The 12,380-nt window shown below is 41.7% G+C and overlaps 1 protein-coding gene across 2 annotated transcripts in view; it reads left to right on the top strand.

Moving 5' to 3' along the window:
• Positions 1-12,380, top strand: part of NELL1 (neural EGFL like 1) — a 622,937-nt gene that overhangs the window by 138,688 nt on the left and 471,869 nt on the right. For both annotated transcript variants that reach the window (XM_036427674.2, XM_036427675.2), the window contains exons 8-10: positions 548-682; positions 1,625-1,727; positions 10,384-10,457. In XM_036427674.2, the coding sequence (XP_036283567.1) occupies positions 548-682; positions 1,625-1,727; positions 10,384-10,457 (312 nt within the window). The remainder of the gene's footprint in view (positions 1-547; positions 683-1,624; positions 1,728-10,383; positions 10,458-12,380) is intronic.

Below are 12,380 nucleotides of genomic sequence, written 5' to 3'. Positions count from 1 at the left end.
GGGATTGGGACATGGAGAGAAACTAGATCTTTCTGTGACTTTCTCTTTTTCTGGTCCCTGCTCCCCAGAATTTTTCCTAAGAGAGGAAGCAATGACTTCCCAGCTTGTAAAAAGCATGGCACTCTGGTTAGTATGTGCAGAACACAGAGAGGAAGGTGGGAGACAAATGTGAGCACATTGGAGTTCCTCATTAGATCTCCTGTAAACAGTGTAATGAGTCCTTGAGAACACATTCATTATAGTGCTGCCATGTGGGCTAGGAGCTGAGAGCACGGATGCTTCTGAACACCAGGAGGTCCCTGCTATATAGTTTAATGTCTCATTTGGTGCTCGTTAGACCATGGGAGTCAGTATGTCTTTAATTTAGAATGATTCTACCTCATGTAAAAGAAGAAATATTCAAAACAAAAAACCAGATCTGACTAAGAATCAGCTGCTCTGAGCATTGTTTCCCTCCTACTTGAATTTTTTTTCCTTGTTGCTATTAGCTTTGTTAGGATTGTGCAATGGAATTACAGAAGTTACACCTAGTCACTCTCGTTTGCAGCTAAATTATGCAGAGACGAGACTCAGTCAATTGGAAAACTGTCATTGCGAGAAGACTTGTCAAGTGAGTGGACTGCTGTATAGAGACCAAGACTCCTGGGTGGACGGCGACCACTGCAGGAACTGCACGTGCCAAGTAAGATTCTTTATAAGGAAATAAAGACACTTTTAATGGGGCAGTGCCACTGATTATTATGTGATCTGGTTCTTCAGTATAGAATGCTAACTAAGAGGAATTACCTTTCTACCAGGCGCTGTTTAGTAATCTGTGAGTTACAGAGAAAAACTGGAAAAGTGTCATTTTATATATAAAATACTAGGAAATTAAAATCCACTTTCCCTTGGTAACACTCTAACGTGACTGGATATTATTGTAAGAAGCTCTCTGTTTGGAGTTTGGAGGTTAGACTATCAGAAGGAGGAAGAACTCCTTTGAGTTGTCAGAGAACCTACTGGTGAGCTTCATTTGGAACTTTTCTCTACCTGAACAGATGCTAAAAGAGGGTTAATTAGTTCCTGAAGTGTTTTTATTGAATTTTACAAGGTATCCATCATGTTTCAGAGAATGACAAGACTGCTGGACTTTTAGGGTAGTCATCATTTGTGGACTCCTTTATCTGTTTCAGAGAATTCAGCAGAGAATTCCGAAAGTCCTCTTCCTAAATTAATATGTAAACCCTGTCCAGCTGAAATTATTTGATACATATCTGAAGACTGCCATTGTTGTCTGAGAAAATACAAAACAGATTGTGAGAGCCTCAACAGTGATTGACAGGATTTGAAAAAGGCGTTATTTATGTTCTTGAGAAATAAGCTTTTTGGTTTCTGCCTAATCTTCTTAGCCCACATGGGCAGGCGGAATGAAGCCAGTGATGTATATCAGAAAAGTAATTGAGGTGGCACGGGTTTATTCAGGCAGGAGGAAATATTTTATTTGTGGTCCTGGAGCAGACAGGGTATTCCTCACATGGTTTCTGTGTCCCTGATGAGGTTTCTGGGGGGAGTTGTGAGCTGTGTAAGCAGAGGGGGCTTCCAGAGGACACTTCTAAGATTTCTTTCCTGGACCTTCCTTCCTCAGAGTGGCACTGTGGAATGCCGAAGGATATCTTGTCCCCCTCTCAACTGCTCCCCAGACTCTCTCCCCGTGCACATTGCTGGCCAGTGCTGTAAGGTCTGCCGACGTAAGTACTAACTTTCCCCCTCTATATTTTAGTCCTCAACAGATTCAGACTGATGCAATGAAATACCAAGAGTTGATATAATATTAAATGTATTATAAGAAGAGCTGCTGTATTTTAATCACCTGTATATAGGCTACTTAAAAAAATTCTCACGTCAACCCTAATTACTTCTCATTCTATATAGAGGAACTTACAGGGATTACGTCACTTGTACAGGATCAAACAACTGGTCATGGGTGGATCTGATCTCTAAAGTCATGACTCCAAAGCTCCATCTGTTTGGTCCTCCTCATCCTGAATCATCAATCTAAAGGCCAAATTCAGTGTTTTGGCATCCTGAGGTCTTGGCCAGATTTCCTGTTAATTAAAAGCTCTTTGTTAGGAATTTTGGGATGAACTTCAGTTATAATACTAAAACAAGTTCCCTCAAAGTTGACTTGTCCAAGTTATATAGTGATTTAAGAATCCTTTTATTTCCATATTGCAAAGCACACCATTTCAAGTGAAATAGTGACTGAAACACAGAGACAAGCAATGAGTAAAAGCTGCCATTTACAATGCTTGCTATGTGCCAGTTACTATTCTAGGTGCTTGAATTCTCTTAGTTTATTGAATCCTCACCTTATTTTTTTATTTTTAGTTTTTGGTTGGAATGATTATTATCCCTGTTTTATAGGAATCTTAGACTTAGGGAAATTAACTTACCAAGGTCACAAGACCAGTGAGTGGCAAAGGTGAGATGTAAAACTGGTTCTGTCTGATTATAAAGCCTGTGGTCTCTCATCAAACCAGAGGGTCTTCCTTAGAATAGTTAGAAATGTAGCATCCTGCGGATAATTTTCAACATCATTTCTTCATTGAAAAACACCAACATCATTAAGTTTAAAAGGATAATGGTCTAGCTTTTTGCCAAGACTAGTATGTCACCTAATATGGCAGTGGAAATGGAGAGAGCTAGTCTGATCCAACTGTCCAAACTTTTGTGGAACTCTTTTCAAAAGGTATATTTTTGAATATCCCCTTTTTCTCATGGTTGGCATAGCACACCAATTACTCAGCAGAGCATACTTGGAGTTATCTGAAAAAGAAACTTTCTTGTTTCTGTATCAGGGACTTTGGAAATCACATCTGGCAAAATGGATAGCTCAAGTGCCCAGTTGTTGAGATTATAATTTAATGCCATAGTGGAAAGATAGTTTTTAGTAGGTGCAGATATGTTTTCCATTTTTTAAAAATATTTTATGTAACAGTCAGCAGAGGAAGAAGTTGAAAAAATATTGGGGATTTGTATTTAAAAAATATGAGATATTTTAAATTATTTTGAACTCCCTGGACAGATCTGTTAATGCTGTATTTTAGAAGTTATTGTTTGGACATGGGATAGATGAGTCTTTTAGCTGTTTTGTTTTAGCCTTTTGATTTTCTAATTGTGAGAGCAATGTGTGTCTTGTGTAACACTTGAAATCCACAGAGGAGAATAAAGGTAAAGATGGGGAAAAACCCTCCCATAATCCCACTACTTGGAAACGAACACTTGAAATTTTAGCAGATTTTAGTTTTTAAATTTTATTTTGTGTACAATTGGGATCTTATTGTGCAGATAAATTTTATCCTGGTTTGTTAAGTTACCATTATAATTTAAGTGTAGTCCAGTTTAAAAAAAAACAAAACATATTAAAAAATTTTTTTTTTCTATCACCATTTATCCCCCATACCCTTTTCCCACCTCCACCTACTCCCTCTCCCTACTGAACATCAGTGTTCCATTGTTTGCCTACTGCATAACTTATTTAATCATTCTGCAATTGTTGGTTACCTAGGTTATTTCCTACTTTCCACTCTGGTAAATTACTCATTAATAATATGTATTGCATAAAAAACACATTTCTGTATTTTATATTTTCTTAAGCTAGAATTCTCCACAGTAGAATTACTAGGCCCAAAGAATGACATTTTCAAATGATACATATCATCAAATTGTTCTTTCAAAGTGTGTAGGTAGTCATTTTTAGCTATCCTAATTTTTTGGAGAGTTTAAATTTTAATAATCATTTTAGTAACTTGCCCAGTTTTACCTAAATACTGATCCACAGGCTAACTTAATGTTTTTTGCCTTTATCTGGAATTCTTAGCATTTTTCTAGGTAGCACTCATTTTCTCAGTAGCTCTGATCAGTACTTTGGCATGTTTATAGTTTAATAAAATGGTAATGCAGATAATTTATTAAGACCATTACTTAAAAAAATGAAAAAGAAATGATATAAGGCACCTCTGGTAATTAAAAGGTTGAAGACCTTTGGCCTAGAGGGTTTTCATTTTTTCCTTGTTTTTTAAAAGAAATGTGTGTTAAGGCAGTTACTCGTTGTTAGTGCCTGGAATAGTAGTAAAAGGATGTCTCTGCTTCAGAGGCCTTACTCCCAGGTTAGAGGCATGATTCTCAGTGTCCAGGGTATAAGTGCAGTCCTGTTAGGTATGTGGATGGGGAATGTTAGCCTATCCAAGCATGTCAAATGTGCAGCTTGCATGGATGGTGGGCCTGGCATGCTCCCCAGAGGAAGTGGAGCCAAGCTAAATGTTTCTAACTTCTAGATGATGACTGTGGCAGGTTGACCAGTGGGGTGGAGAAGAGGAGAATGAGGATTGATCAATCAGAGTTCTAACATCAGTCAGTATATTTTCTATGCTTTCAGATATCTTCACATCAGAGAGTGGTTGGCAAATAGTTATTTTCGTTGTCCCTTTCCAATAAAATTTCCTTCGGCTGCTCTCTGGGTTTGGGTGGGGCAGTGGTCGGCAAATAGCAGCTTGCGAGCCATATGCAGCTCTTTGGCCCCTTGAGTTTTTAGCAAAGGCCAGCTTAGGAGTATCCTAATTAAGTTAATAACAGTGTACTTAACATTATAGTTTAAGTTGAAAAAATTTGGCTCTCAAGAGAAATTTCAATAGTTGTACTGTTGATATTTGTCTCTGTTGACTAATGAGTTTGTCCACCACTAGGGTGGGGGCAGGGACTCTGAGGAAAGGTATTAAGCAGGCGCTGGCAGTAGGCGCCGTGCACAAAAGCAAATTGTTTTGTCTGCTGACTTATTAAGTGCTCATGTCCTTGTCATGGCCTAAGGAGCTGCAGCACTTACAGAGAGGGCGTCTGATTGGAAATAGGAGAGGACTTTGTCTCAGTGGCCATGTCTTGGTTCATTGCCTAAAAAAAGCACTTAGTTCTCTTTGGAACAGAAGCCTTCTTTAAGAATGAGGAGATTTTGATAGTGGAGGTATCAGTTTTGATACTAGAATGTTCCTCTATCTGTTTGGGAGGCATCAGGGAAAATGTGAGAGCTTTCTAGATTTCTTCGCTGTGAGCACGCAGTCCAGGAAGTGGTGTGGAAGTTATGTTTGTTGGGTGTCTGCTCTGTTCAAGGCATTGGTCTTGCCTAGATGCACATTAGAATCACCTGGTGTCCTGGACTCTGCATTTTTTTGGGAGGCGGATTTGAGGAAGACAGAGCTATGCAGAAGAGCATTAACAAGGGAGTAGAGGTAGCAGAGGGAGAGGGAGAAAGTTTATCTGATAACAGAATGTTCTCATGGGTGAGTAGAAATAAAGCTGCAAAGGTGTGTTGGATGATGATCGTTTCATTTTTTTTGTTCTGTTGTTCTTACCGAGGTTTCTCTCCCAAACACTGTCCTTACTTTTGGGTGTAGCAGAACTCACATATGGATCTTTCGTTTTGTCAAGCACCTTATGTGTTTAATTCATTTAATTTTTTTCAACACCCGGAAGCTATAATCCCCATGATTATTTTACAGATAATGAAGTGAAGCACAGAGAGGAGAAGTAACTTTCAAGGTCTCAGCCTTTGTGGAGCCAAAATAAAACTCAGGTAGTCTGGCTCCAGGTCTGATGCTCTTAATCTATCTCCTCTATCCTCTGCTGTCCAGGCAGATGCATGTGCCATATCATTACAGTAGCATGCACTCTATGTAAGATACAGTGGTAGCACAGAGAAGTGGTAGCACAGGGAGAGATTAACTCCTTCAGAAACATGTGTGTGCACATGTGTGCATGTATGCATGTGTGCGTGTGTGCTAGGAAAAACTTCATAGGGGGATAATAGCTGGGCAGGGTGCTGACAAAGGACTAGGAGTTTGCCATAGGGAATTGCACATGCAAAATGATGGACGTAAGAGAAGCATTGGTTTTGGTATTCAGAAGTAAGATTTTAAAGCAGAGTTGTGGCATAATCAAACATGTGCTTTTATAAACCCTGCTGCATCTGGAGCTGGAGGGGGGGTGGGTGTGGGGTTCCTGCGTATTCCAGGTAGAGGCATTGAGGCCTGCAGGTAGGCACTGCCTAGGGAGAAGAGAAGAGAGCCATGTGAATGGAGCTGAAAGACTGGCGGGTGGTAGGAACTCCATAAGCATTTTTTTTTTTTCAAGAGACAAATAAATCAGGGACAGATTGTCTATAGGGGAGAAAGAGCCAGATTTTGAACAAGGGCTGTTGGGGGACTGACAGTGTGATTAACAGAAACAAGGCAGGTGAAAGAAGTAGTTCAGAGAGCAGTGCATTCTGTTTGGTGTGCTTGAGTTGGAGACGCCCAAGGAGCAGCCAGTTTGATGTGGGCGTCCAGCTCTGAGGGTTCTAGGTGGCTTCCCCATGAGCATCTTCGCCACAACTATGTTTACTGCAAGCATTTTTGCTGTGCAATGGATGAAAGACAATTTTGCTATAAAAGATAAGAGGATGAAAAATTAAAAAGGGACATTAAAGAGGACATAACACAACAGGAAACATAAGTAATAAAATTAAAAAGATTTCATTGCATAAAATGAACATTTGTGAACTTTGAAGTCTTTTGTCCATAGTGTTATACTTCTGGGTTTGTTTTTGATTTGCTTGCTGATTTGTTTCCACTATTGGCATTGCAGTTTTTTTCCCCCCATGGAAAATTCTTTCTTGATTAAGAGAGGTAACATTTTCCTATTAAAGAATCAATGATTAATGCTCTCAAAGACTGTTGCAAATTAGTAGCTGCTTTTTTCCTACTTGCCATAGCTTGTTTGATTTCAATGGATGGGAGTGGATGACGGTGGTCACCAAAGGATTTGCACAAAACTGATATATCATCATTTTCTAGTATAAGATGCATCCTGGCTAAGATTTATATGATATAAAAATGAGAGTACTGCTCGGCCAGTGTGGCTCAGTAGTTGAGTGGCCACCTATGAACCAGGAGGTCACAGTTTAATTCCTGGTTGGGGCACATGCCTGGGTTGCTCGATCCCCAGTAGGGGGTTTGTAGGAGGCAGCTGATCATTGATTCTCTCTCATCATTGATCTCTCTCTCTCTCTCTCTCTCTCTCTCTCTCTCTCTCTCTCTCTTTCTCTCTCTTTCTCTCTCTTTCTCTCTATCTCCCTTTCTTTCTGAAATCAATAAAAAAATATATTTTTAAAAATGGGAATACTGTGAGAACTTTGTCAGTGGAGAAGTGAAATGAAATTGACAACTAGCTTAAATACATTGTCAGCTGAAGGTAACTGATTTATGGAGAAATAAACTTGAATTGTCAAAGTTATTTTCTCTTCTATTGGCAACATTGCCAATGACCAGTTAGGTGGTGAAAATGTTTGTGGTGAAAATGCTTGCGGCAAAGGTGTTGCCAGCAAAACCACTGGATGTGACTTGCAGAGGTGGTGCCTGGAGCCCACTTTGTTAATGAGTCCACTTTATGAATGAGAGGCAGGAAGGTCAGTGGGTGTCCAGCCTTTCTGATCTGCTGCTCTCCTTTACACTGTAACACGGAAGGCTGCTTCTGGTATTCTAAGCTGCAGAATGCTAAGGGATGGTGAGTACAAAGACCTAATTAAAGACAGCAACCCCTGCCCACATCTGACAGGGCTGCTGGGTTGTACCTGTTCATCGTTTATTCAGCATGCGCTTAAATGGCAGAAGTGTCCAGTCATTGAACTGGAGAAATCAGGTTCACATTTGAAGGGCCAGATGTCTGTGGGTGCAAAATCCCCCAGTCCATTCGTTTCTGACATCTTGGAGAAGTGTGCATTGGTGCCCAGTTTCAATTTCATGGTCAGCCTATGAAATATCCTCATTTGCAGGTCCCCAGTGGGATAGGAGGGGCTGCAGGTATCCATTTACATTTCTGCTCCTACCGACAGCTGCTTGGTTGGAGTCCCAAATGTCCCAGCCAAAGGCACCGGAGCCTGACCTACCTTATGCTTGAATTTCCTCAGACATTGAAAGTAAGCCTTTGGGCTGTAGCTCAAAAGGTTGGATAATGAGGACTGATGTTAGGCATATGCAAGACAGTGGCAGGGAAGGAGGGGTGCCCTCTGAGAAGTGGGCTGAGTGTGAGAAAGTAGGGGACAGTCTTGTGACCTCCAGTGATGATCTCAAAAGCATTCCTAAGGTAATTTCATCAGTACTTGATATTGTAATCATAGACACGTCCCCAACCAGTCCCAAAGCGAAATGGCCGAGGTGTGTGGAATCATGCTGATTTCATTTCCAGCTCCAAGAGTTCATTGCTGTGGGAGACATAAAGTTCAGGAGACATAAAGTTCAGCGGACATTTAATTTTTATAACAGACTGGTGGATCTGAGGCTGCATGTGTTCCCACGTGTGTTGTGAGTGTAAACCGTAAGACATTCTTTTCTCCAGATTTGGAGTTTGGGGATGAGGGTGTCTGAGGAAGGGAGAATTTGGGCCTGTGTCTTAAGACAGGGTAGCCATGGGCTCCTACCATTTTAGGGGTGGCCAGGGGCAAAATCAGGAAGATAAGTCTGTTTCTTGGCTTCTCAGCCTGGGCCACGATGCAGATGGCAGGTTTGACAGCAGGGCATTTAGCAGGACTGTCACTCTGGAGTGAGCTGTCTTGCCAAGTTGGCGGCAGCTGAGCTGGGGAGTGTGGGAGTTCATTAGACAGGAATTCCAGGCTTTGGGAGGCCTGGTCTCCTCATGCAAGTAAATGGGGGAATCTGCATCATCATTAGGACCAGTGAGCCATGACTTGTTCAGAACACTGAGGCATAAAAGATGATCAGGGATCTATCTATCTATCAATCTATCTATCTATCACTTACCTACTAGTAAATATCTAGACAGATATCTATCATTTATTTATCTATTATCTTCTATCTCTCTATTTATCTATCTATCTAGACAGGTATCTATCATTCATCTATCTATCTATCTATCTATCTATCTATCTATCTATCTATCTATCTAAGAGGGGAGTAAGAGACCTATCTAGAAAATTATATCAACTCTCTACTTGTTTATTGCTATTGCTGCTGTTTTTGTTCAGAAACCCTTGATGTCTGCTTTTAATGTCACAGAGATATAGATTATAGCATAGGGAATAGAGTCAATAATATCAGAATGAGTATGTGTGGGGCCAGAGGGTACTTAGAGCAGCAGGGAGACCACTTTGTTGTACATCTGAAGCTCATAAAGAAGAATACTGGATGTAAACTGTAATTGAAAATTAAAAATAAATGTAAAAAATTGCATTCCATAGCAGAAAGAACTCTTATCTGAGAATCAGGAAATTTAACTGGCTTTTAACTACTAACTAGAGACTCATCAATTTTAACGTTATTTATTGTTACTAACAATAAGCCTAGAGAGGCATTGAGCTTAGGGCTGGTGATAAAAATATGGAAAAGACATAGCCCCTACCTTCACGGGGGTTGCAGTTGGCAGGGGAATGTGTAATTACCTGGGCCACTGAGATAGAACATCATACGCACTGTGTTAGTCTATGTCCAAAGTACCACAGAAGCACACAGTGAAGGCATTGTACCAGCGTTAAAAACCAAGAGCAACTTCTTCGGGGCAGCCAGACCTCAGTTAAAACTGATGGGATTTGCATACCTGTTCTTTCCTCCAGGAAGAGACTCAGCCTCATCCACCTTCGTTTGCTTAAAAGTGGGCCAGCAAGCTGAGTCTAGGACTGAGTCCTAGTAGATGTAAGTTGAGTGGTGGGAGTTCCATTTACGCTTCTCTTTTCACTTTTCTACAAGCCCTATCTACTCCATGTCCCTGCTAGCTTGTTAAGCTCACCATTCCAAGGGCAGTCTCTCTCTATGCATTGATAAAGCACTTCACGGCGTGGCTTATATTTCTCAGTTGTTTCTGAGCTTCTCAGAAACAGATAGGCTAAGGACTTGTACTTTTCATGGTCACAAGAGAAAATGGCATCATTCTGCATTGTGGCTGAGGTTCTGATGAATGGAGCATCTACAAGTTCCCTCTCACCTGGTCATTTGTCTTATAGCTAGAGTGTCAGAATCAAAGCTACTGCTATTGTTCTCCCTGGAGATGATAACCCCTTCTTTGTTTTAACTTCTAGCCACATCAGTTCACTCTCTAGTTCCTTCTGAACTGCAACATGGAAATAGTTGTGTCTCCTTGGCGTGAAGGGCTTATGACAAACATAATTGTGGCTGTGGTCTGACTGGGGGATTCTACAGTTATCCTCACATTATTCCCATGTCTCACTCTAGACAAAGGTATTTGTAATGCTTAGAATCAGAGCATCTATGTTCTGTGGAATCTCTTGGAGTTTGATGGCACCTCTGAGGATATTTTCTTGCATAGCATGACTGTCTGACCCATTTTTTTTCTGTTTTATTACAGCAAAATGTATCTTTGGAGGAAAAGTCCTTGCAGAAGGCCAGCGGATTTTAACCAAGAGCTGTCGGGAATGCCGAGTGAGTTTCAGTCTTAGAATCCCTCTCACTGGTGGGGAACTGCAGGTAGACAGGTAGACATGTTGGCTTTAGGTCGGGTTCTAAAGTGGAGCATGTGGCCTGAGTGGGTCACTGAAGGGAAGGACTCTGTGGTCCACTGGAGTCCCTAACACTGCCATTGTGTGGTTGGCTTGTGGTTGGTCAGCCATGGGTCAGGTAGCCTTGGGGAAAAGCTATTAGGGAAAGGATATGAGAAGGGGAAGAGAGGTAAAAGCTACTGTGAGTCAGAGAGGGTAACAGGTGGTCCTGGGAATGGGTTTTAAGTTGTTTTGGAGTTGGTCTGCAATACCAGCAAGGGATAGTGTCACCTTTACTTCAAAGTTCCTGGTACAGTGTGAGAAAATGCCTTTGTCTTCTGCCTGCCTCCTCCCATGTGTTTGTTTGTTTGTTTGTTTCTTTCTTTCTTTCTTAAAATATATTTTATTGATCTTTTACAGAGAGGAAGAGAAAGGGATAGAGAGTTAGAAACATTGATGAGAGAGAAACATCGATCAGCTGCCTCTTGCATACCCCCTACTGGGGATGTGCCCGCAACCAAGGTATCGATACATGCCCTTGACTGGAATGGAACCTGGCACCTTTCAGTTTGCAGGCCGATGCTCTATCCACTGAGCCAAAGCAGTTTCGGCCTCCCATGTGTTTCTTGAAATAAGATATGTAGAACCATACATCTCATTCAATAATCATTCAACAAACATGCACTGAGCCAGTGATACATATCAGGATTGTACAACAGCGAACAAAACAACATCCCTGTCTTATAGCACTGGCAGTCTAGTGGAGGGGGCAGGCAGTAAGGAAATAAACAAGTAAATACACACTATAATCCTATAAACAATATAAACCAGGTGAAGGAATAGAGAGTTTTGCCCTAGGGATGGGAGGGCCTCTCTGAGGAGGTGCTGTTAGAACAATGTGCTGGATTAAATGTGGGAGCTGGCCTTGCAGTCACTTGGGTGAAGTCCCCTCAGGAGTGGAAGCATGAGAGACAGAGGGAAGAAGGAAAGGAGAGGAGCCAATGCAAGGTGGTGCATCAGAGCAGCCACAGCGCCACAACAAAGCATGGCTGCTTTTGTGGGGCATCTACAGAGATGCTGACCAGAACCACTGTGTCTCAGAATAGGCCACCTTTGCTCCCAGGTGTACCTGTCTTACTTCATTTGCTGGGGAAAAATAGGGGAGAATAAGTCATTAGAGATCTGCAGAATTCTCTCAAGAAGCTTGAATCCAATTCGTTATAGTGGGGACTTGAATGGAGGAAAGGCTCTTTCCAGTTCCCTGTCTCTCATCAGTCAGAATTGATCCCAGGGGTTAAGTCCCTTGAATTTCCCTGTTGTATTTTCCCATTCGCTCTTTCTTGGCTGCTATTGGGAATGCCAGAGTTTCCATGGGTGCAGATAGTCTGGTGGAAATGCAGGTGCAGTGGTCTATCTGCGGCAGGGGCTCCCGATGCTGTGGCAGAGGCAGGGGAGTGTGATCTCTTCATTGGCAGGATCAGCTACCAGGCCTGGGAATGGGGGAGCTGGAGGGTGGTCTCCCATCTGGGGCCAGCATATCACCACGTAGGGACGTTGTGCCGACTAAATGAGATAAACCACATGGAGAACTTGGCAGAGTGTTTGGCACATAGTCAGTCCTCATTAACTGTGAGCTGTTCTTTTCATTCCACATGACCACACATGTCCTCCCTGACTGTAAGACACACGTCATGTTCTCTGCAAATTGTTTCCCTTCTAAGGGAGGGGAAATGATTTGGATTCTAAAACCCCTACTGTTTCTTCTGCCTCTGGAAAAGCTGGGATGACCTAAGGCCATTTTGTCCACTCTGCTGATGACCCCAGTGTCTGCCATGTATCTGTCACAACTGGCAACCTTTTTTACTTT

This window comes from Pipistrellus kuhlii, unplaced genomic scaffold (genome assembly GCF_014108245.1).
Source record: "Pipistrellus kuhlii isolate mPipKuh1 unplaced genomic scaffold, mPipKuh1.p scaffold_m20_p_9, whole genome shotgun sequence".
Classification (NCBI taxonomy): domain Eukaryota; kingdom Metazoa; phylum Chordata; class Mammalia; order Chiroptera; family Vespertilionidae; genus Pipistrellus; species Pipistrellus kuhlii.
The sequence above is the reverse complement of the archived record's forward strand: the minus strand, read 5'-3'. Positions and strand labels throughout refer to the sequence as shown.